The following is a 22224-nucleotide window of genomic DNA, read 5'->3' on the forward strand; positions in this document are numbered from 1 at the left end:
ATTGCTTATACATAAAGCTTGTTTGTATGCCGCTGCATTTTTCTTCCAACGTTGTTTCATGTTCTTAGTATTTACTATTACATTTTGTAGTTTTTTTTTTTTTTTGGGATCTTTAGTAATATTTCAGTTTTATCTTGTTCATCACTTTCATAATGTTTTCGCATGACCATACTACTATTCACGTGTTTGAACATCATGTACAACGACTCTTTAGTCTATGACCAAACCATAAGAACCGCCACCAATTTCCGAGTCGAAAGAATAGTCGTCCTCCTCCTCCATACACACGGCCACGCGCCACATCTTTCCCAGTGTGTCACGCCCATTATTAATATTGTCGCCGACATGCGAGCACCACACGTGGCCTTTTATGACGTCCTTCGCTGCCACTTTTCTTCCAACAGCCTCACCTTCACCTCTATGGTATGTTTGAGGAAGGAGGGTGAACAAGGTAGGCTTTGCAAGGCCTGCCAAAAATTTTAAGGTCTACGCGTAACACTTATTTTTTAAGTTTGAGTCTGACCTTTTTAAAGTACGATATGATTTGCTAGCCTATTTAAAAGTATGTTTTATGTGAACATGTTTAAATAAGTAGTGTGATCTAAGTTTAAATAGATTAGAAACTAATAGATCAATGTGATTAATCTCCCTTTTGATATTTAACATGAGTTTTTAAAGAATTTGCTGATATGTTATATCGTATTTATATTATAGTAGTTTACAATGAAACATTTAAATATGCGAAAATGGATATATACTAATAAGTAGGTCGACTTGATAGGTCTAAAAAACTTTTCCATGACTTGCGGCATGACCTTTTTATTTAAATGGACTTTCAAAAGTATAAGTCTTCCTTATTTAAGGAAGTGTTCTCATTTGCCCTAACCTATCATAGGTTAAGTTGTAGACTTTCGATACCTCTTCACATCCTTAGTTTGAGGGGTCAAAATATTACGGTGTTATTTTTTATTTTTTTTAGAACTAAAAATAAAGTTTAAAAATAAATAAGGACACAAACATTTAGTCCTTGAAAATATTTGATTTAATCATATGTATCTAAAATTTTTAAAAAAGAAGGTTACCTATGATTGGTTGACATCTTAAAAAAAGTTACATCAATAATGAATTAAAATATTTTAATTTTATGTGTGAGTCTGATATTTGTTCCCCATTAAAATATTTAACACTGAGGTATATCAAGGATTAGATTCAAACTCAAATTTCTAACAAGTTGGAAGAGAAACCAAATAAAGAGGATCACCTCTCTCTCTCCCCCTTTCTCTCTTGTGAGCCGTCACATAAATCCTAGTTTTCTTCTCCTTCATTCATCAAATAAGGGTGATTTAGGGTCAGTTTTTGACACAAAATCACCCATTTAACTCGTTTTTCTCTGTCCCTTTTACTGAAATAAGTGTTTTTCACTTCTATTTTTTTTTTTTGTGATTTCATTGTCTTAATGCGACGTTGCTTTTGTTTGCCGTCTTTGTGGGGCTTTGTTTGTTTTTATTGTTTCATTCAGGTATTTATTCGGCTCAGATTGTCATATCAACTTTGATATAGTGCAGATCAAATCAATGACCTTGACGTCGTCAATGTTGTAGATCTGAAGACATGAGTATTATGGAGACTTGAAAATAGTTATATGTGTAGGTTTTTGTATTTTTTCGTTTTATGCAATTAACATCGATGATGTGAGTTTCTTCGCATATTCATCATTTTTGTTTTTAGCAAATTTGCATTGTATTGATGTACTTTATCAAGTTGAATGAATGCATATGATTTATTTAAAAAAAAAAATAAAATAAGTTGGAAGAGAGCTTGCCATCTCTGCTTCTAGGTTAGAGATTTCAATTGACTATTGACCATATTGTTAGTATAAGTCACAAAATATCAATTAGACGACATAAAATCAGATTAATTTTTTTAATATAGATAAATATCAAATTAAATTTTTTATTTGAAGAAGTTAAACTAACCCCCTCAAATTAGTACTAGAGAGAAATCGAATCTGAGACATTGAAGAGGAATATCGAATCAAATATAATAATAAAATAATTCATTTTTATTAACTAAAACAATCCAATCCAATGGACCTAAAAAAAAAAAAACAAAATTAACCTAAAAAATACTAAACCCTCGGTAAAAGAAAGATCTAAAAAAAAAAAAAAAAAAAAAGTACATATGAGTTTGAGATAGAGTAATGATGACGCGGTGAAGTACAAAACAAATTCAACGAACAGAAGTAACATAAAGATTGACGCAATCTAACACAAACACATCACAACGCTTCACAAAACCAACACAAACACACTCTTTGTGTCGCGTTCTTCTTCATTATTAATAATTAATTAATGATTATTATTAATTCATCTTTATAACGCTCGGCGCTTCAAAATTTCAAATTTCATGGATGCTTCTTCTCTTCATTGAAACCCCAATGGCTGAGATCGAGACTTGTTCTTCACAATCAGCATCCAAGAACAGGGCAGGTTTGGAAATTTGCGAAACGAATTCGTATAATTCATCACAATTACAAAGAACTAAAGTTAAAGGGAAGGGAATAGCGTGCAAACGACGAAACCCTAGAGTCTCTGTTCGTCGCACAAGGGGTAATAATGTTGCAGCTATTGGTTTTCCTCTTGGAATGTCGGTCGCCGCTGTTATGGCTCAGGTAAACGGCACCGTTAAAGCTTTAATTTTTAAAGTTTATTGCCTTCTGATGATTATTGTATTGGGTGATGTTTGAAAGCTTAAAAATTGTTCCTTTAATGAAATCTGTCATGTTATTTCTTATATCACGTTGTTATTTGTATTATGGGAACTATTCTAATGTGATGTGTGTTGGGTTTTGCGGTTACAAAAATTGATTTGAATGAATTGACTTTAGTTAAGAGCTAGTTGAATGAAAAGTTGTTTATGAGTTTAAAATTCATGTTTTGAGCCCGAAACTACGATTGTAGTAGCTTCAAGCTTCAAGTTAAAATCAATTTTAGAGGCAAAATCAATTTCAATTGACATTATGTAGACAAGTCAAAACTCAAAACCAATTTTATTGTCTGGAAGTATTTTGGCTCTTCAATTGCAAAACCAAACACACTAAAACAATAGATTCTGGCAAATTTTTTCTAATTGGTCATTTATTTATTGAATTTGTTCATGAAAAGCTTTTGTTTTTGTTTTTAGGTGTTGTACAGAAGAGATGCAGCAGCTGAGGGTATGTCTCCAGATCATCTTTCGTCGGTAATTTTCTTCCTTATTTTTAAGTTTTAACAAAATTTGTTTCCGACTTATGTGCATTCGTTGTTACAATGAATTTAATTCGTCCACACTGTCCATGTAAACATTATACATTGTCAATCGTTAGATGATTCAAAACGTTTGACCATGAATCATAATCACTTCTAAAGTCACACATATTATTGATTGTGATTTGTTGACCCTGTATCAAAATTAAACTCTTGTTACAATAGTGATGTTTAGGGAAAATACAAAAGTCATCTATTATTGATTACTGATAACACATAACCGTTATAAAAAAGTATGGGTTTTGATTTGAATCTTGACCGTTCCACTGTTTGTCTGCCTTGTAGATGTGCACGTCTGCAATCCAAGAATCTCTATCCAGTGTAAGCCAGACATCAATTGTTAATTCATCCCTTGATTGTGATTTTACTACATTTCCCCGGCAGATTTCTTGTCGATGTAAGCAAAGTTCATCCTGTTGAGGTGATGTCTGCGTGACGCTTGTTTTGATTTCTGCCTATCCCGCCACAGGTATTTGGAGACAAGCTAGATGGTTTGACAAGGAACTTTGAGCAATCTTTTGACAGCACTTTGAGTACTCTTCGATTAATTTATGAATCACCAGCTAGCAATGAAGGGAATAAATTGAATAATATGAGGTTGGAAATTCCAAGTTCTAAATTTATCAGAGGAGATTGCTCACGTGATATTGCTATCGAGGAAGATCAACCAGGGCTACTGTCACACGCACACGCTGAAATCGTAGATCAATCAAATAGGCGTGAAGAGGTTGGGGATAACTTCCACATGGAGTCAGTTACTCGTGATGTTGCTTTGCATGGGCAATCAAACCAAATGGTTTGTTTCGCTCCACCCTCTTCTGGAGCTTTAGTTAATAATCCTGTGATCAGTACATTTGAGAAGTCTATTATGGAGCAATGCCGTTCTAATGACCTCAAGACTGTTGAACTTGGTCTTACAATGAAAAAAATGAAATTGAAAGAGACAGAGTTGGCTCTCAGATACGATTTAAATGATCTGCAGAGATCCAAGTTAGCTGTGGATATATCAAAGACATCATTCAAAGCTGAAAAGTTTAAGACTCAATTAGAAGATACGAGATATGGTGAACTAAATAAGAAGTGCATAGACTGTCTTATTGCTGGTCTGTTCATTATGTCATCCTCACTTTTTTATGGTGCTTATGTTTATAACTTTGAACGGATTAATGAAGCTGCTGAGTCATGTACTCCAGAAGAGGCAAGTATAATATTTTTCTATTCCCTGTTCCAATTTTATTCTATGCTTCAGGCAATTATAATATTTTTGTTATTGCAGGATGAAAATAACTAATAGGAGATGTGTCATTAAAATTTTATTTAGAAAAGAAATCATATTTGAAAGATCACTCATAGGGGTCAATATCATTGCAATATTATTCTGAAAAAAATTGAGTTTAATGAAGATGCATTGACGGTGTAAACTAGTTTTACAACATCATCCAATAAAATCCATCATACTGTCATGTAAAGCCTATATTATAACCATGCATACTATTCACCTAGTGCAGCATGCTGATGTTTCCACTCACCACTATGGAAATGAGATAGCTATCATTAGAAAGTACATGGCTAAAGATTGGACTTTTCAACTATGTCACACTCTCAGGAGGATAATATGTGTGCTGATTTCTTAGCCAAGCTTGGAACAAGGTCTACGAGTGATCTATTGTTTGTGCTTAATCCTCCAGCTGAGCTTCGTTCATTGCTTACGGCAGACAATATGAGTGTTGCTTATCATCGCGGGCAGTAGTCTCGTTGTTATTTGTTTTTGCTTTGCCTTTTTCTCATGTAACAAAAAAAAAACATTTTTTAAAAAATAATTAGCAAATATTAAATTCTAATGAATGTCAGTGCATTATTAGTTTACACTGGCGGTGCAGGTCACCCTTTCTCAAAATAAATTGTAATTGTTTATATGCTTTTTTTCCTTGTTTAGTTTTTCATTTTTTAAATACATGATCAAATATTCTACTTATCATATTTACTTTCTTTGCAATCTAATTTAAGAACTAAGGTGCATATTATGTAAAATAGGAGGTAATTATGACAGCATTTTTCAGCATTTCCTTTGCTCACTTTGGAAATATTAACGGTGTTTTTTCTATTTTAGGAATCTTCCTACTGGTGGACTCCGAAGTCAGTGACCTGGTTAAATTCAAGTGTGCATGTTTTTTTGTGCCAAGTTCGAGTTGTGAGCCGAATGGTGTTTGGTTTCTTAATGATTATTGTAGTTGCATATTTGCTCTTCCAGCGGTCAGCAACATTGTCATCACAAACTATGCCAGTTACTTTCATCATATTGATGCTAGGAATCGGCTGTGGCTATTGTGGAACCATGTGTATAGACACACTGGGAGGGAGTGGTTACATTTGGCTCTTATATTGGGAGATTCTATGTTTGGTGCATTTCTTATCTATATGCTGGACATCTGCTTTGTACGCAATCCTTCATGGACCAATCACAACACTGCAGACAAAGAAAGGGGATCCAATTGTCCAGCATTGGATTCGTCGGTTTCTGTTCTACGCTATTTTGCTTGTGGTTCTACCATTGTGTTGCGGTCTTTTGCCTTTTGCTAGCTTAGGTCAATGGAAAGACCATTTTATGTCGAAGGTGTTTGATGACCAAGGATCAGTTATGTCGAAGGTGTTTGATGACCAAGGATCAGAATTGTAAAGCACTGTTTGGTCATGGAAACTATTTATGTATAATACTAAGAGCAACTTAACTTGTGGTAAGCCAACTTACAAGGCACCATCAATTGTATTTGCCTGCAGCTTGTTTTGTTTGGCTCAATTTTGTTAATTAGTATCTCCTATGGTGTAATGTTGAAAGTTTTTTTTTTTTTTTTTTTTTTTTTTTTTTTTTTTTTTTGGTCTTAGATGAAGTGGTAATCCACTGAAAATAAACTCACACACAACTGTGAGGTCCCGGGTTCGAACCCAGGTCACAACGTCCGGCCTTGCAATTTTGGCATTTGCCAGTTGAGCTAGGACTTCTAGACTGCTATTGAAAGTTACACTGCTATTGATGTATCATTATACAACGTCTTCTTTTTATAATTTAAAGATCTGATCTATCATCAAAAAATAAAATAAAGATTTGATCTACTGTCTGAGATGTCATTGCAGCTAGAAAATTGTGTAGATCCCTGTAAGGTTGATCAATTCTACTACAACTGATACTTGAATCTGTATCAGTCCCACAACTAACTTTTCATCAGATTCAAGCTTAAGTAATTGTTCTGCTGTTTCCGGATAACCGCACTTACAACAGGCCACTAACTGAATTCAAAAGTGATTAGTTCATTAAGTGATAAAGTTTTGGCGGTTTAACTAAAAACAAGTAGCAAAAAAACTTTTTCCCAAGATAATGTCACAAAGAACAGAGATGTTATTAAATTATGATATGATGGGTAATCCTTTTAGAATGAAGGATAAAAATGTTTTAATTGATAGAATAAATTACAGTTAGAGTGGATAACAATTCTAAAATTTCTCACATGATTTAGAATAGCAAGTTACATTTATCACACCAAGTATTTCCCAACTCCTAATTACCTTGCTTTCACAATCCAAATATGAACGAAAATTTGTATTTTCTTTCTATAACTGATCTTTGACACCTCCTCTCACCTCCAATTGTAAAGCCAAAATTAGTAATAAATTAACAGACGTGTTAACCGACGGTTTACCCGACGCAAAGCTAGAAATTGAAATTCTTTTAGCGTGTCGTTGATATTTTTTATATCTAATAAAGAGTTAAACGGAGAAAGTTGCATGATCAAAATGTTAAGAAATGTAGAATAGTAGATTTGAATCCACATCTAACATACCAAATATCTTTGTCTATGCAACCTTTGCTTTGATGATGACCTTGTAGATTTTTTTTTTGACAAGGACTAGTTTGTAGATGTAACGTGTTCTTAAGGGTGTGTTTGATATGTTAAAAATAAACATAGACAAAACAATATAAGACAACAAAATATTTAACAATTTTTTATGATATTGAACAATTTTCTCAGTCCATAGAACAGTTTTACAATAAACACAGTACATTCAATCATTTATTTTGTACGGATCAAACATAGGTGTCACACTGTCACTAGAAGAAAGAATAAAAAGAAAAGGAGGATTTAACGGTATCTGTTCAGCAGGTCCAACCAAGTCCTAATGAGTAATGCCCATCACGCACTTTGAATGATTTAGAAAGCAGAATGGCCATCTCAAACAAAGCCAAAGTCCTATTATCTTAAGCCATTGGTGCCACTACTGTAGTGCTCCCTGTCAAATGTGCAATGTGTTCAAACAGATCTTCCCATAATTATAAAGAGCATTGTCCTCCACGAATTGATATATCATTTCACTTCACTCGCTTTCCAATTAGTTCTTCTTAATGTCAAGAAGATTTTCACATTTCATCACTTTCTTGTGACTTAATTTACAACAGTGAATTGAAGTTCATTTAAAATGGACCAACATCACATGAAGTTGAGTTCTTAAAAAAAGTACAAGTTATGTTCAGTGTAACAAAATCGAGGGTACTCCAATTTTAATTTAAATTCAAGGAATCAAGGGCACTCCAATAGTTATTTGCTTTAGTTAAAACAGACCTTATTTTTTTATTTTCTTTTTAAAAAAAAGGCACAAACTTTATTCGTAATATCTTTCATTTTAACTTATGTTTGGTTTATTGCATTTATTTTAAGTTTGTTCCCTTAATTTAAATTTACTGATAAAACATATTTGACTGATACCAATAAAATATCAAGAAATTAATAAAAGATAGAGCAAGAAAGTGAAATGGTGCTACATACATTTTTCACCAAAAGAAACACTGTTGCAGGATTCATATTTGATCTATAAACAACACTGTCCACCACTGCAACGGATGGTCCCTATTATTCCAATAGCTAGTAGTACCACTACCACACCACTACACGTCAAGTCATCATCCTAGTCACCAACCCAACCGGTTAATTCACCCACTTTTCCACACGTGTCAGTCACTAGTCCTTTCCCGCAACTAGGGTTAGAGTCAGCGCCAAACGGGTTTTCGCCGTCTACTTCGTTCCCAAACTTTTTCCTCAAAATATTACACATTCGCTTTTCGTTTATTTTTTAATATTATTATTAAAAAAGATCAAATCAAATACAACTTCTCTCTCTCTCTCCTCGAGGAAATTTCCACGTTCAATTGTTGTTTGTTACAGTGTTACTGTCAAACGAATTATTGGGAAAAATGGAATCGAATCATTTGAAATGAAATGGAGCTTACAAAACCCTAACATTCTTCCGCCGCCATTTCCATCACCATGAAATCAAACTCCCCTTCTGTAAGTATATCCTTTTTTTTTTTATTTTTTATTATTAATTATTAATTATTAATTTATTGTTTAATTAATTATTAATATTATCACCACCTTCTTAATCCTTTTCATTTTATTTTAACAACGCCCACACTTCCTGCTTCAATTTCTCGCTCATTAACCTTCTTCTCAAATCTTCAATCTTTCCTATAATTTCCTTTTTGAATAATTTCTGATTTGTTGTTTGTTTTTTAATCTGTGTTCATTTTTTGTAAATTTTGAGCAATTTTTTATTTGTACGTTTTCTTATAGATTCCTCTTTTTTCTGTTATGATTTCATATTAGTGATTTCATAATTTTGTTTGTAACATGGATCATCACGGATATATTTCTAGCAAGCAATATTGAGTTTAGTGGAATTTGAAATTGGAAAAATTTTCAGCTGAAGTTGGGAAGTGATTTGTGTCTCTTCAGAAATGGCTGAAGATAGTCCACGACTTGGAGGGTTTTCAGCTGGTCTGGCTGTTATATTGAACGGCAACGACAATAAGAAAAAGTTGCCGAATACTAGACTACTTTCTTGTTGTGATGATTTAGGTGAACAGTCTGTGGAAAGAACACTTGAATATGTGTTTGGTCTCCCCAACAGATCGTTGAATTCGTTGGATGGTCCGGTTGACAGTAGTTTTATTCGTTCTGTCATTAAGAATGTTTTTCCACGATATATTGCAAAATCGGGTGATTCTTTTAGTGAAAGAGATATGATATGTGGACCAGATGTTGTAGGCCTTGATGAGTCCAGCATATGTGGTGATATTAAAGTCATCAAGTCACCTTTACTTGTTGAGAGCTTGGAAATGTTCAGTAGTGTCAGGGCGAATACATGTGTTTGGAAAGGAAAATGGATGTATGAAGTTATGTTAGAAACATCGGGTATACAGCAGATTGGTTGGGCCACTGTTTCTTGCCCTTTCACGGACCATAAAGGTGTTGGTGATGCCGATGATTCATATGCCTATGATGGGAGACGAGTTAGCAAGTGGAACAAGGATGCTGAGACGTATGGTCAGTCATGGGTGGTTGGTGATGTCATTGGATGTTGCATAGATTTGGACCGGGATGAAATATTATTCCACAGGAATGGCAATTCACTTGGGGTGGCATTCGAAGGAATTCGAAAAATGGGTCCTGGTTTTGGTTATCATCCAGCAATCTCTCTCTCGCAGGGTGAAAGATGTGAATTGAACTTTGGTGCCCGACCCTTCAAGTACGCAATTGAAGGCTACCGTCCTCTTCAGGCTCCTCCCTCTAAGAGCTACTTTGTCACGCGATTGCTACTGTGCTGGTCAAGGCTGTTGGACATGCATTCTGTGGAGCGAACTGAACATTCTTTAGCACAGAAATTGAGAAGAGCAAAGAGGTTTGTTTCATTGGAAGAAATTTTCCGTCCTGTCTCATATGCTATTTGTGAAGAATTATTCTGTATACTTGAAGAAGATGTTGGACAAGCAGAGTATATGGTTTGGGGTCCATTGATGTCCTTCATGTTTGAAGTTTTTGAATTGCATGCACCCCATGACTATTCAAGCATGGATAAAGTAGTTGAAGTATTGTTACAATTTCAAGGATCACACATGCTGTTTGAAAACATCATAAATGCACTTTCATGCGGTTGCAAAATGGCACAGTTAGTTTTGACTGAATGTCCGTACTCTGGATCATATTCTTACCTAGCACTGGCATGTCATCTACTAAGACGAGAGGAACTTATGGTGCTTTGGTGGAAATCACCAGATTTTGAATTTTTGTTTGAAGGTTTTATGTCACAAAAAACTCCAAACAAGCAGGATCTTGACTCCATGATACCTACTGTTTGGTGGCCTGGTTCATGTGAAGATGCATGTTGTGAAGGTAACATGATGTTGACAACCACAGCTTTGTCGGAGTCAATCAGCAAGGTACCTAGCTGCATTTTTAGTTATTATAACTGAGTTGAATTTTTTCAATGCAATGATCAAAATTATCCATGGCATTGTCATACTGATGGAGTATGAGAGTGGTAGGAAGTAATGGGATAAAAGTTAATATTAAGAGTAACATGTGGTACATTCTTCTTTTATTGTACATTGGTGGAGTCTTTTATTTTTCTCACGACATGTTATTGCTCAGTTATTTTGCGTCTTACTACTGCCACTCCTATATTGGATAATGGATGTAGTAACATTACTCTTATTGTTCAAAGAACACATAAACAATGCTGGTACCTGTCTTTTATGCCTAAAGTTTAACGAAAATTAGAAAAATAGGATAGGACAAGTTTACCATCGATTATGATGTCAAATGTATCAACTTAATATGACCTTTTGACCTAATCGGCTGGTCTAATCAGTTTATAGGGAATTTTTTGTTATTCCTTATGATTTTCGTTCAGTTGTTATTCTTGTTCATTATGAAGTCACTTTCACATCAAGTCATAATCTTCTCCATTATATTTCCATGTGATCATAGCATCTGACTAAGGATTAGGATTTAGGGGTTACGGTAAACATTATGTCCTCGGAGTTTTCTATAAATTAAAAGAATTTTTTCCTATTTTTCAAATACTCCCTCTCATTTTTATCATATGGATAATTTGCTCACTATTTAACAATATAATGGAAATGATCAGGTTGTTTCTTTGAATTTTTAAGAATAACATTTCTTTCTTATTTGTGGGCAATAATATTCTTCAAACCATTGTGCTGTTGGTTACTTCTTTTATAGCTTCCTTAATTTTCTGAGTATACCTCTTCCACTTGTAGATTGAGGAGAAGCATCGGGACCTCTGTCGCTTAGTTATACAGTTTATACCGCCTACAACACCTCCACAATTACCTGGAGCAGTATTTAGGACATTTTTACAAAACCTTCTACTGAAGAACAGAGGGGCAGAAAGAAATGTCCCACCGCCTGGAGTTTCTAGCAATTCAGTTCTTGTTTCAATTTATACAGTTGTGCTCCATTTTCTATCTGAAGGATTTGCCTTGGGTGATATCTGTGGCTGGTTAAAGAGCTACAAAGCAGATGTTGGTTTCCTTCATAGAGGTGGTCAACAAAGTTTTCCCATACACTTGTTTTTGAAAAATGATCCTCATAGAACAGATATTTCCAGGCTTGGGGGATCCTATACCCATTTATCAAAGCTACACTCTACAATTGATCATGAAAGGGAAGTAGTTCAATGGGATGAAGGTTGCATGGATAATGAAGAAACCAGAGTGACACATTCAACCAGGCAGAAGCCGTGCTGCTGTTCTAGTTATGATTCTGAATTTTCAAGGAATTTGAAGGTTCCTGCTAAGTACCTGGCGAAAGGGTCTCGGGGCCATTGCAGCTCTATTCCAGAAAGACCTGCTCATGTTGCTGCTGAATGCAGCAGTGATGGGAGTTTGAATGATGAGATAACAGATAAACCCAGTTCTAGTGATCAATCTGAACCCGAGTATGGTTACCGCCAAGTGCACCATCTGAAATCTGTACCCAAGGATACTGATGTTTATATGGATACGCTGCAAGAAGAAGAGCTGCTTGATGCACTGTTATGGCTGTATCAAGTTGGTCTTGCTCCAAATTTTAAGCAGGTGAGATCATTTTGGCAAAATTTATTGTGATATCACAAAGACCGAGAAAACACATTCAAAGGCATTAATGCTAACTTTTTCTCTCTTCACTCTCCAAAAATACCATTAACAACTACTCCCTCCGTCTCACAATATTGATCGTTTAAGGTTTGTGCACGATTATTAAGGAAATGATTAATTGTGTTGATTTCAATGGTAAAATTAGTAGCATTTACTAAAACACCCTTATTAATTGTAGTTAGTGGAGTAGTTAAGTGGGATGAAATTCATTAAATAAGGGTATAATAGTGGAAAAAAACTAATAAATGTTGCATTGGTATTGTAAAGTGACAATTATTTTGAGAAATAGAAAAAATGCTAAAGAGACAATAATTGTGAGACGGAGGGAGTATTCAATGAAGTAGACTTTCATAGGAAAGATGACTTTCTAGGCAAAATTAAATTCACAATAAAATAAGGGGATAAAAGAATTTCAATAATTAATGCACTTTTAAAATGTAATTTGTTTCTTATATTTATGAACAAAAAAAAAAATAGTTAACTGTCTCTTATAAATAGGACTAAATGGAGTAGCATGTTTTGATAGTGAGTGACTTGAATTTCTCAGAAGTTCCTCAAATTTCTTTTTGTGAAAGAAAATGTTAAAGGAGTTGTGGTCAAATAAGATGCTTGTATATCTATATGCCCATGAGCCCAGAATAATCTGTTTCACTCTGCTAAGGCTAATTTACTTTGGCTGGTTTGATTTTTGAAATTTTCAATCATGTAATTGATTTTTAATTTCGTTGAAATTTTAAAGAAAAGATGGAAAAGAGATAAGAATATTATTCTTTCTGTTTTTGCAGGCATCGTACTACATGACTCATCAGGCACAATCAATCTCGCTATTGGAGGAAACTGATAAGCAAATAAGAGAACGAGCTTGTGGTGAAAAGTTGAAGCATTTGAAAGAAGCTCGTAATGAGTATAGAGAAGAGGTCATTGATTGTGTTAGGCACTGCGCTTGGTAAGATTATGAAGTAGCATTTAAGCTTAATTTACCTTACTATTTATTCTTTCCCTCATAGATTTTTGCTTTTCAAGTACCTTTTTACTTCCTTAAGGTATTAGATTGAAATTTTCAGCAGCAGTGGCTGAAGTATAGTTTATGCTCTCAACTTCTTATTTTCTTGCTGTTAACCAGATTTTATGAGACGGTATTTGATACAGAGTTTGATTTTATTATTACTTTTATTTTCAAATTTTTGGTGAGACATATTCACGCTACAGTTGATAAGGAGAGTAGTTCAGATGGAGGGAAGTCAGATCACTAGAGGTAGGGGTAGACCTAGAAAAACTATGAGAGAAACTATCAGGAAGGATCTAGAGATAAATGAATTGCGTTATCAGTTTGATGTTCACTCTTTTTTTAATATGCTTTTAAGTTATAATAGTTGTGTTCTGGGATCTATATTTTAGATTATTCTGTTAATTCTTAATCAATTATTACTCTATACTCATATGCTGGTGACTTCAGAACTTCACTACTTATTTAACTTTTCAGGTAACACAGTTCATACTTCATAGATACCTCTCTTTCATATGAAGTAGACATGATAAAAATTTGAGACTTTGTATTAGAATATATTTCTCTGTGTTGTTTCGGTCTGAGTTTTTTTCCTTCTCAAATCTCAAATACTAGTTTCCTTAAAAAAACCCAGCAATCTTGATTTTTCTTTCCTTATTCTTCGTTTCGTTATGGGGCCACTTCTTGCTTTACAGGTATCGTATCTCTTTGTTATCACGATGGAAGCAGCGAGGAATGTATGCAATGTGCATGTGGGTTGTCCAGCTGCTACTGGTTCTTAGCAATATGGATTCAGTGTTTATCTACACCCCTGAATATTATCTGGAAGCTTTGGTAAATAAGCATTTTCCATTGGTTTAAATTTAACAGCAGTTTTGATTCACTCACCTTCAAAGAACATGTATCTTTATCAGTTATCTGCTTCTATACACCTCATTTTTTTGGTTTTGGTGGTACTTATCCATCATAGATTTTAGAGTAAATATCTGACGCATTATGCAGAGACTCAGAGGTAGAAGTTCATGATATAAAAGCATTAATTTTGATTGGGAATCACACATATTTTGTCCACCTCATTAATTTGATTAAGGGCATATTAGTTCAGCTATTACAATTTCTCACAGCATTTCTTATAATTTGGGAGAAAATATCCTGGTAGTAACATTTGTTTTTCGTACAGGTTGATTGCTTTCATGTGTTGCGGAAGAGTGATCCTCCATTTGTTCCGTCCACAATTTTGATCAAGCGTGGACTTGTTTCATTTGTATGTTCCAACATTTCAGTTTCAGTTACTTCATTCTTTCTTTTTTATATTTGACTTGTTCTGGGAGTAAATGTCTATTTTATATTTATTACTTGATTCTGGTGAATGAGATTTGAGTCTTCAGAACTGCGAGGAATTGTTTATGCAATTCATATATTTTAGATCTCATATGTTGTCTTCTAACATAGCTGCATCTAGAAATATTTGTACTGTGAAACAACCAATATAGGAAAGGGATAGTTTATTTATTATGTACTTAGATGATTAGGTAATAGCATATAAGGGATCCCATCGTTGACATTATTAGAAGGCGTTGGGGTAGCCTTGATGTCATTTAGCTTTCCCTTGGTCTTTTACACAAGATATTTAAGATAGTCCACCAATCCAGATAAAGAAATTTTGGCGTTTCCATCCTTCTGGGGTTGCAAATCTGATTTATTTTTAATTCTTAAGTTGTTGAATGTGAAACATGCCACTTACAAAGTAGCCTGACGAAGCCCATGCTTTTGCAATAAACCCAGATGAGCAGCTTGTCCCCCATGAGACATGAGGGCCACAGGTGTTGAAGGTTTACACAAGGTGGGGAAATGGGGCAGCGGAAAAAATTAAGAGGCAATATGTGTTAATAGGAACCAGGCTCTGTCGCAGCCCCTTTGAAATCCTCCAGTTCCCTCTAAGATTAAGTCTTTTCTCTGACGCTCCCTCTTTTATTTGAAGTTCCCTCTACACATGCATGTCCTGATGAGTGCCATATGTGTGAGCTTAGAGTTTGTTCCTTCCATTACTTGCATTGTCTTGCTGCTACTGCTTTATGTAATTCTTTGTTGGGAGCATCCTAAGTTGGTTGACTAGTTTTGGAAGAAGTAAAGAAACCAAACTTTTGTTAAAGAGCGGATGTTATACAATCCATGATGTTGAATTTACCGTCTTACATATGAATGTTACAAAATAATCTGTCATTTGTGCTGCAGCATGCCCGATGATTGTAAACTTGCCTTAGCAAGGTTGTTGAGTGTTTCTAGCATCGGTTCTAACTTCTAAGTTATTATGCTTGGATATCATTTTCGCCAGGTCACTTTTGTTGTTACTCATTTCAATGATCCAAGGATATCAAGTGCGGATCTTAGAGATCTTCTTCTCCAGTCTATATCCGTCCTGGCGCAGTACAAAGAGTATTTGGCAGTTTTTGAGAGTAACGAGGCAGCCAACCAAAGGCTGCCAAAAGCTTTATTATCAGCATTTGATAACAGATCTTGCATCCCGGTGACGAACATACTCCTGCGATTATGCAAGGGTTCTGGTTTTAGTTTTTCAAAGAACGGGGAATCATCTTCATCATCAATTCTTTTCCAAGTATGTAGCAACCACTTTTTGTTACCAAGTAATATTTATGTGGATTGATTTCTCACCATATAGGTTTTTCCCCTTTGATTTTTGATGCAATGCAGAGGTTGCTAAAAGAAGCTTGCATAAATGATGAAGGATTATTTTCATCTTTTCTAAACCGTCTATTTAATACACTTAGCTGGGCCATGACAGAATTTTCAGTTTCTGTTCGAGAAATGCAAGAGAAGTACCAGGTATGGTATTTTTTTCCCGTCCTTTATTGGATTTGGTTCTTGGTTTCTTTCCGTCTTCTCATTCTGGGGGACTTTAAGTCAGCGTTCTGTAGCAGTATAATAGTACATACACAGGGTCTGGGATTTCAGTTTTATGTACTCACTCTTGTAGCTTATCAATTTTTTAATTCTAACTTGTAGTTTGGTTTGGAAGACATCTTGCGTGGATACAGTTGAATTTGTATCTATTAACATAATCATTGCTGGTCGAATTTATAGTTTACTGTTTTACTTATATGTGTAGTTCTTTCCATTGATTTATACTCCATACACTTCTTTCACAGGTAATGGAGTTTCAGCAAAAGAAATGTGGTGTCATATTTGATCTTTCATGTAATCTTGCAAGGATTTTGGAGTTCTGCACTCATGAGATTCCTCAAGCATTTCTGTCTGGACCAGAAACAAACCTCAGGAGGTTAACTGAGTTGGTTGTATTTATCTTGAATCACATGACTTCTTCAGCCGATGCTGAATTCTTTGAATTGTAAGTTACAAGCCTGTGACTTAAACTTGAGCTTATAGACCAGAAGTATTTTATTTTAATTATTGTTTATCCATCTTTGATATATTGATATTGCTTCTGGAGAGACTGATGTCCAACCTTATTATCTCCTAACACGACCTTTAAAAGATTCTCCAGAATTTGGAACCATGTGGGTTTGTTGATAATAGTTTCCATCATTGTTTTTTTTTTTTGAGAGGTCGCCTTTCTTTTTTATTCAATTTCAGGTCCCTTAGACGTCATAGCCAATCTTCAGAGAAAGTAAATCGAGGCATGATATTGGCGCCTCTCGTAGGGATCATGTTAAATATATTGGATGCTACCAAGTTGGCAGAGTATCGAGAGAACAATGATCTCGTCGATGTTTTGCTAAGCATGGACTGTCCAGATACTGTTCTTTATGGTTTCCAATTTCTTGTGGATTATAACTGGGTTAGTTGTTGTAACTCTTCTATGTTTTTTTCTTTCTTTCTAAGTATTTAGAAGGCCTTTGTATGTAGATCACCTAGATTGATTCAAAACGCACTCGTTATCCAACATTTTGAAAATTCCATTTGGTTTAGTTTGCTTATTTCGATTTGAACTCGGTGCTACTAATTGCTAATAACCCTAAAAAGTTTGGCATTCATTCGAAAACATCCTCAAGGAGATATTAGTTATAGGACTGCTAGGTTATACATTACGAATCATATTGATCTTTCATTGGCACAAGTTCCTCACTTTTTTCTGGACCTGTATTTTAGTATGAAACATGGATATCTTGTTTCTTTTGTAACCAATAGAGTTTTAGCATTTTGAACATTTTATGAATGATTTCAAATGAATAGAGAGCTGTCGTAAAATATCAGATTCTTCCCTGTTCATGTCAGGATTCCAGTTTCCGCAATCTTCAAAGATTTAATGATCTAGTTTATTGAAGTGAAGTTTATACTGTGAAATTATTTGTGTTTATCATAACTTTGATGTTTCATTCCGCAGGATGGATCGTGTCGAGGGGGAGCTTACGCGGCAAAATATAAGCAGTTAGAAAATTTCTTGACACTTCTTGCTTGCCGCCTTATGTCTGAACGTGATGAAGTGGACAGTGTTGTAGATACAGACCTTGATGACAACTTATGCTGCATATGTTACGCTTGTGAAGCAGATGCCCAGATTGCACCTTGTTCACATAGGTCTTGCTATGGCTGTGTAACTAGGCATCTTTTGAACTGTCAAAGATGTTTCTTTTGCAATGCCACAGTGACAGATGTTAGCAGAATTAATGAGAAGACAGGCTAAGGAGCTCTTATTTTGTGCTTTGCTTGGTTCCTGTTTGACGAGAGTTGGTTGGTGACAGATATTTGCCTATTTATGAACTTCTTCATACTTGAGAAACCAGAACTGGAGGAGAAAGAACAAGGGGAAAAAAATGGGGAAAAGTAATGAAAAATAGAGGGAGGCTGGGAAAGGGGGCAGTTTGGGTAAGAGTTAATCTGTTCGAGGTGGTTAAGTTATTCATATGGGCTAGAAACCGTCTTCGGGAAATTTTGTAGGCTACGTAATGTTAAGAGGGTATTGTGCTGTAAATATGCGATGTAAATGGGAAGCAAATTTCTTATAGTTTATCTCTTTCAGCAAGACAACTGTGCAGTAATCTCTAGGTTGGCTTGGATCGCCACAACATCATATTCAGCAGTAGAACAATATGGTTAGATTCGATGCATGGCCGCATGGGGATTAATTTTTAGATGGCTGGTACAGTATCATCAAAACAATTTCCTTGACAAAATGCAATGTGAGCATGCAGTGCTAATTTAAGTTGGTGGGGGGTCACATATCTTTGTTCATCACATTAAAAATGATATAAAGTCATAATTGTAAAGAAATAATGCTTTGTTCATCACGTTCCAGTAGTACTAGCAAGCTATAGCCGTGGCTTGCCAAGAATTTGATTAGCAACGCTTTTTTTTTGGTTACAGATTAGCAACGCTTTAAATACAATGCATTTTTATTGAATGGTGGAAATATTGTTTATACATATTATTCTTCTGTACTTAAAATAACATCATTCATTCGTTTATCTGCAAAGTACACTTCATTCAATAAGAAAAATTACATGTTACTGTTGTTAGTACTCTGATGTAAATTACAGATGTTCAGACATGTATTTAACATTTACAATTTTTTATTGTTTTTATGTTTATAATCTCTTATTCAGATATATCCCATAGGACAAAAAAGAAAGAGTAGAAGTTTTAATCTTGTTCAAATGCAAAATGAGGAAAATTCGAAGTACACAGTCATAAAGTATTTTTTTTTATACAAAAACATTGAGACGTGTTTTTCAGATGGAAATTAAGGATTATCATGCTTTTTCTATGACGATTATCATGCTTTATTTTTAATGAAATAAATATTAGTCTGAAGTCATTTTTTGTGAGGAAATATTAGTTTGAAGTTAAATAAAATATTTTTTTAGCAAAGCTTGGAGCTTCTAACATTTTCTTCTTCGATGAGTTGCCCTCTCTTGATCTTATTAATCTACTCAGCAGTATGTCAATGACACTTTATTCCTTTGGGGGTAGTTAGCTTTTTTTGTTTGTTTGTTGTTTCTTCCATTTATCATTGTAACAAAAAAATAAATCTTTTTATTTATAACTAGCGTCGAAACTCGAGTGTGCTCTCATTTTTTCACTTTTATTATTGGATGACAACTAGGGTATCCATGGAAAAATAGTGGGTAATTTACCTCAATTAATAAAACATTTATCTTTTTAGGTGGTATTCATAAACTATCTTGGGACACTGGTTAATGTATCTAAAAAAGGAAAAATTAAATTAAAAAAGACACTTTTTTTACTTTTGAGAAATTGATTACATAGTTTTAAATGCAAAAGTTACTATATTTGCTTCTTTAACCCGTGCCTAGAGGCATCGATTAACATTTTTTATTTTTTTGTCAATAGTCTAATGGTTATAATTCACGTGTAAGGTGAATAAGATAAGTGGGGTGTCCGGGTTCGTCTCTTCTCCATATAATAATAATGCATTTCCTTTTTTATTTATTTATTAGATATGAGTGTGATATTTGTTTGTTCCTTGTGTTTGCATGAATTAGTTTCGGAGAGTGCAAGGAGGAAAAGAGATGTTGAGATCCCTGCAATTTCAAGCTTCAACTTCAAAACCACCGATTTCTCTAAGCTTGAAGAATCCTTTCCCCAATCATTCACAACGTACCCTTTCTTTTACTACTAAACCCCTCGCTCTTCCCCAATCCCTCTCTTCTTCTTCTTTCATCCCACACTCACCTCAACCGTCACATTACATCTCCACCGTTGGATCTTCATCGCCTCATCTGTTTCATTGGAACCTCCCCCAACGCCACCTCATTCTTCTCCAAGCTCTTGCCGTCGTGGTACCTACTCTGAATCCAAATCCGTTATTGAATTTGTTGACTCCTCAAATTGATTTTTTGCAATTTTCTGCAGACAGCGATATGTACAACGTGGCTATTTTGTTCTGCAATTCCCACTCTTCTGGTAAGCCTTGTTTGGTAGTCGTAAATAATTATTTCTGGAATAGCTTAATTCAGAATCTGTTGTAATAAATAATGAAGGCTTTCAAGAGAGCAGCGGAATCACTTGAAAAGCTTATGGATACAGCAAGAGAGGAACTTCCTGATACAATGGCTGCAATTCGATTATCTGGCATGGAAATCAGTGACTTAACCACTCAACTCAGTGATCTTGGGTGGGTAATTCCCATTTTTAATTCATTCTATTCTAGTCATGTTTGAATTCATTTGTTCTAAATTCAACTTAGAATTCAAAATTTTTGTGCCTGCAATGGATTTTTAGCGTGAATTTTATTATTCAACTTGCTTTTATACGATCACTCTATACAAACATAAATAGCTTTATATTCAATTCACTTTTTGTCGAAATCAAGATTTACGAATTCAAGAACCAAACACACATTGAAACATTATTTTGTTTTTGTTTCTGTGATGTAGCCAAGAAATTACCCAAGGAGTTAAAAGATCCACTCGCGTGGTTCGCTCCGCGGAGCAGGGGCTTCGCCTTTTAACCACCATGCCTTCTTCATCTTCAGGTTACTTACTAATCATGAGTTTGTGTTGCTATGACACTGACACATACATGGATACTGGACACAATATTGTTATGTTGACATCAGTAATAATTTGAGAAAATCGACCTAGTTGAAGGATCCATATGTGTCGGCCTTACAATAGATACATGTTGGACTACAGACAACCCGTTAATGTGAAGGAACCACATGTGTCAGCCTTGCAACATATAGGTGTTAGGTTTCTATAATTTGAGTTTGTAGATGTGTCGAAGTGATTTTAAATTGCTACGATTACACTGGTAAAATATTAGTAAATGCAGCTGATGCAGCTACAATTGCCAATTGCGGTTGCAAATGTGATGACCTATAACACTATTATAATGTTGCCGTAATTGCGACTGTAGAATGCAATTTAGAACTATGGTGTCAAAAAATGTTGTTCATTTGGTTATATTTAGCTTCATTGCAGGGAATCGAACAACGTCCCAAAACTGAGCCTGACTCGGGTGCACTTGCGGCGGCAAGAACCGCAAGAGGCGCGAGAGAGGGAATTATTAAGGGTCGTTCTATGTTGAAGATGTTTTTCTCCCTTGCTCAATTCTCAAGTTTCGCTCTCAAGTTCATTACTGAACGTGGAAAAAGGTAGAGGCCAGAGAAGTTTCTAGATTTCTTCGTTGTTAGCAGTATCAACGTTCTCTTCTCTATTGGTATATGATCTTCAATTCATTTTTATGGATGTGTTGGTTGTGTACTTTTGATATTTTTCTCTTGTTACATATTGCAATAGAGATGTTTCCCCTTAGATGAGGCTATTGTGTCTATTGAATCGATGATGTGTATGGAAATATCTAATAGGAACATCAGATTGAGTGCATTTCTTACTCTAAATTACCTTGATACTTGGATCTGTTGTTTCAAACTGTGTACGGTAAATGCAATAACGTGATTATGAAAATATAAGATGGAAAAAATTGAAGTTATAAAATTACGATTAAGTAGCTTTCTGCTTTTAATGTTGTGGTTACGTCTAGCTGTTGATCAATGAACTCTGTTTATCCAAGCACAAGTTGATGAAATGCCCTGAAATAAAGCCAGATACGAGTCATGTGTTTCCTTTCAAAAAAAGTCCATATGCAAAACAAAAAAAAAATGCAAATTGTTTCTGGAATGCTTGTTACTTGGACTGTGGAGCTAACTTGGATGTATTGGACATTGGAAGCGAGGTTTCCGTGAGTTATTATTGTCTGTAATCTGTATCCCTTTCTTTGTTTGCTCAATGTCAATATCAAAGAATTTTGTTTAGGCTCTTTTTCACACTGTTCCAAAATTAATCTTTTAAAATCTGAATCCAAAGTGAAGAATGGAAACAAAAATATTATTAAACTGTAACGCCTGTTTAAGATCACCATGTTGAACCGGATGTGGGTGTGACTTAGCCGGGTTTGCTTGAAGAGCTTTAGAAGAGAAGATT

The 22224-nt window shown here is 34.8% G+C and overlaps 3 protein-coding genes across 6 annotated transcripts; all 3 read left to right on the forward strand.

Annotated features, from left to right (window-relative positions):
- The first annotated feature begins 2231 nt into the window (after nucleotides 1–2231).
- Nucleotides 2232–5585, forward strand: LOC11428224 (protein CPR-5). Its single transcript, XM_003602425.4, is given in 6 exon segments — nucleotides 2232–2671; nucleotides 3184–3240; nucleotides 3591–3626; nucleotides 3775–4434; nucleotides 4436–4503; nucleotides 5416–5585. Coding segments are annotated over 6 exon segments (1116 nt in total). The 5' UTR covers nucleotides 2232–2410; the 3' UTR covers nucleotides 5450–5585.
- A 2785-nt stretch (nucleotides 5586–8370) lies between these two features.
- On the forward strand, nucleotides 8371–18707 carry LOC11443494 (E3 ubiquitin-protein ligase RKP). Of its 4 annotated transcripts, none has more exons than XM_024779791.2 (11): nucleotides 8371–8641; nucleotides 8960–10572; nucleotides 11416–12234; nucleotides 13080–13240; nucleotides 13996–14134; nucleotides 14481–14564; nucleotides 15636–15917; nucleotides 16013–16144; nucleotides 16468–16667; nucleotides 16913–17117; nucleotides 17664–18707. In XM_024779791.2, exons 2-11 carry the CDS (start codon nucleotides 9091–9093, stop codon nucleotides 17961–17963), a joined length of 3804 nt encoding a protein of 1267 aa, XP_024635559.1. In that variant the 5' UTR covers nucleotides 8371–8641; nucleotides 8960–9090; the 3' UTR covers nucleotides 17964–18707. The 4 variants fall into 4 exon arrangements, with proteins under 4 accessions (XP_024635559.1, XP_003602474.2, XP_039687637.1 ...); XM_003602426.4 differs by having other exon boundaries at nucleotides 9010–10572; XM_039831703.1 differs by having other exon boundaries at nucleotides 9057–10572.
- Nucleotides 18708–19742: 1035 nt separating this feature from the next.
- On the forward strand, nucleotides 19743–21738 carry LOC11446471 (uncharacterized). The gene is made up of 5 exons (XM_003602427.4): nucleotides 19743–20079; nucleotides 20153–20203; nucleotides 20281–20414; nucleotides 20677–20774; nucleotides 21212–21738. The coding sequence occupies exons 1-5, from the start codon at nucleotides 19810–19812 to the stop codon at nucleotides 21397–21399; spliced, it is 741 nt and encodes a 246-aa protein (XP_003602475.1). The 5' UTR covers nucleotides 19743–19809; the 3' UTR covers nucleotides 21400–21738.
- The last annotated feature ends 486 nt before the right edge of the window (nucleotides 21739–22224 follow it).

Source organism: Medicago truncatula, chromosome 3 (genome assembly GCF_003473485.1).
Source record: "Medicago truncatula cultivar Jemalong A17 chromosome 3, MtrunA17r5.0-ANR, whole genome shotgun sequence".
Lineage (NCBI taxonomy): Eukaryota > Viridiplantae > Streptophyta > Magnoliopsida > Fabales > Fabaceae > Medicago > Medicago truncatula.